We start from the raw sequence: 2,857 nt of genomic DNA, 5'->3' as shown, positions 1-2,857 counted from the left end.
CCCCCCCCTCACACTCACCCCGGGCCGAGGGGAGGCTCGGCTCCGGCCCGGCCGCCTCCCGCCCTGGCGCCACATGTGATACCTGAACATGTGTTGCTGGGATTGGAGGCGCCACACAACACGATTTATCGTAGTCTTCGATTTGCCTTGTTTCGCTCCGCGCTCTGGGCCCGGGGATTGAAAAAGAGATAGAGGGGCTTGGCATGACGGGGCGGGCGGCGGGGCGGGACCGACCTGGTGGGGCCGCCGCGGCAGCAGTCGCGGGCATAGGAAAGCCGTTCGCAAAAGTGTGCCTTGAGCAGGCAAACAATTCGGTCATGAATGACCAGGAAGAAACCCGAACTACGGTTGTATGAGAATCTACTCTTAGTTGTTTGGTTGGCCACTTTACTACTTGTAGGGCACCTCCTCCTCCCCCCCCCCATTCTTTTTCACACTAGCCTTGTATAAGCCCTGGAACGTTTTGTAGGCGTGCGTTTTCGTATGCACAATTTACTTTTGAGGGTGGGCTGCTTAAAATACACACTATTGCCACCAAGGAGCTCAATTCAGGTCCACAGGATTTACACTGTGGGGATTTGTTTTGGAATTCGACCGCAGGCTGTTGGGTGGGGCGGGCGTCACCACAATTTGGTTACGCGCCGCACTCGACGTGTTTCTTCCGTACAGAAGCCGCTCCCGCTACGCTGCGCTGTGCGTGCTCGAGCACCGCTCGGGGCGGCCCCGGTGCAGAGTCCAATTGCAGTTGCAGAGACTCTGCAATAAGGGTTATTGCGGCGGCACCCTCTCAAAAGACACATAAGGATTTCCTCAAACTGCTTTGTAAGCCTCGCCTCACTCCCTTAAAAAGACTCGCGCATTTGCATGCGGATATAAATTGCCGTGACACGGCGGCCGTTAGCTGAACACACCGCGGAGCAGCGAGCGGCGGGCGGGACGAGCGGAGCGGGCGGGACCAGGGGAGCCGGTGCACCCCCTGCACCTCCTGCACGTCCTGCAGCCCAGTGCACCCCTCCCCTGCACCTCCTGCAGCCCGGTGCACCCTCTGCACCCCTTGCACATCTTTCAGCCCGGTGCACCCTCTGCACCTCTTACAGCCCGGTGCGGTGCACCCCCTGCACCACCCGCACCTCCTGCGGCCTGGTGCACCCCCTGCGCCTCTCCAGTCCGGTGCACCCCCTGCACCTCTTGCAGTCCAGCGCACCCCGTGCTGCACCACGGTACACTCTCTACACCTCCTTGAATGTCTTTTTGTGTGTTGCAGGTCCGATGCGGTCGCGGGGCGCGACCATGGACTTGTTTGAGCAGCACCAGGGCACCCACATCTTGCAGGTGAGTGAGACTGCAGCATTATCAGTTTTTTCGATATTTGGATTTGGAAGCGGATGTCATTGACCTAGCCATAGCGCCTAACGGCTCCGTATGCTTAGGCAACCCGTACGCACGGCCGCATGCGGGGTAGTACATCTATGCACTCCAACGGCGCTTGACCACCAAGAGTGACCGTCGGGTCCGACTACCTTAACGTTTTAATTGCACTGCACTGTTTGTTTTCTTGTCGCACTGCAGTTTGCTGACGACTCTGTGTCTATCTGTTCTGCAGAGTCTGGATGGGTTCGCCTTCTCCCTCGGCGCGGACGGCCGTTTCCTCTACATCTCCGAGACTGTGTCCATCTACCTCGGCCTGTCACAGGTTGGTGCATCCTCAGACGCTGTGATTTCACGCTAGCTCGCCTCTCGGGCCAGCGTGGAAGGCACCGCAAGCTGCTGCGGTGATGTGCGCTTCTTGGTCGCAAGAACTAGTTAAACCACGAGCAACAAGTCCGTCGCAATTTACTACGCAACGCACCGCGCCGTAAGCTTTGTTCCGGCCGTGATTCAAGGGTGTGGGTGTGGATCAGGAGCTAGTGACTCGGCTAGCGATAGGCTCTTAGGGGGACGCAAGACGTGTCTGCTTTACAGGCACCGTGGATCCCCGGCTCCATGAAGGCACACGGCACTAGGGGCCGAGGGGAAGGGGGCACAAGTACAGGGTGTCCCAGTTAAGCCGGGACTTTACCGCCATGAATTTAAATGAAAGACCTCGGCTGCAGGTGGTTAGGCTGTTGTTAGGTAGGCACCATGAGTTCAAATAAGTGGTGCCTTGAATGGGGCGCATTCCACGGGTGCAAAGCCGTGGTCCATAGGTCGCCTGGTTTCTGTCAAGCGTGCAGGCGTGGCTCCATATGGCGTGCAGCTTCCAGAGGGTAGGGCCCCACCGTTGTAAGTACAAGGCTCCAGAAGCGCATGTGTCTCGGGGGGGTGCAACTTCACTTGCAGGTTTCCGCCGTGCACATAGGTCCGGGTCATGAGGCTCCAGGATGTGTCTCCAGGGGGTGCAACTTCGCGGGGAGGTGCCCGCCGTGCAAATAGGTCAGGGTCATGGCTCCATTTGTTTCTACGGGGTGCAACTCCACCTGGAGGCCGGGTCATGGCCTGGGATGTGTCTCCAGGGGGTGCACCTCCACCTGCAGGTTCCCACCGCGCACATAGGTCTGGGTCATGGCTCCAGGATGTGTCTCGGGGGGTGCAACTTCACCTGCAGGTTCCCGCCGTGCACATAGGTCTGGGTCATGAGGCTCGAGGATGTGTCTCGAGGGGGTGCAACTCCACCAGCAGTTCCGGGTCATGAGGCCCCAGACGCGTGTGGCTCCAGGGGGTGCAGCAGAGGGCCGTGCACTTGACCTCCGCGCGGCCCAACCCGCCGTGTGTCCGGCCATTATCTTAAAATTCAGTCCGGGCCGCGAGAACGCGGCCAGACGGGGGCGTGGCGGAACGAGGCGTGGCGGGACGTGGCGGCGCGTGGCGTGGCGGGGCG

The 2,857-nt window shown here is 59.9% G+C and overlaps 1 protein-coding gene across 1 annotated transcript in view; it reads left to right on the top strand.

Moving 5' to 3' along the window:
• Window positions 1–2,857, top strand: part of LOC113217639 (protein trachealess) — a 106,931-nt gene that overhangs the window by 93,187 nt on the left and 10,887 nt on the right. The window contains exons 6-7 of the mRNA XM_052263636.1: window positions 1,265–1,332; window positions 1,604–1,693. Coding sequence (XP_052119596.1) covers window positions 1,265–1,332; window positions 1,604–1,693 — 158 coding nt within the window. The remainder of the gene's footprint in view (window positions 1–1,264; window positions 1,333–1,603; window positions 1,694–2,857) is intronic.

This window comes from Frankliniella occidentalis, unplaced genomic scaffold (assembly GCF_000697945.3).
Source record: "Frankliniella occidentalis isolate FOCC.00 unplaced genomic scaffold, Focc_3.1 Scaffold13, whole genome shotgun sequence".
Classification (NCBI taxonomy): Eukaryota; Metazoa; Arthropoda; class Insecta; order Thysanoptera; family Thripidae; genus Frankliniella; species Frankliniella occidentalis.
The sequence above is the reverse complement of the archived record's forward strand: the minus strand, read 5'-3'. Positions and strand labels throughout refer to the sequence as shown.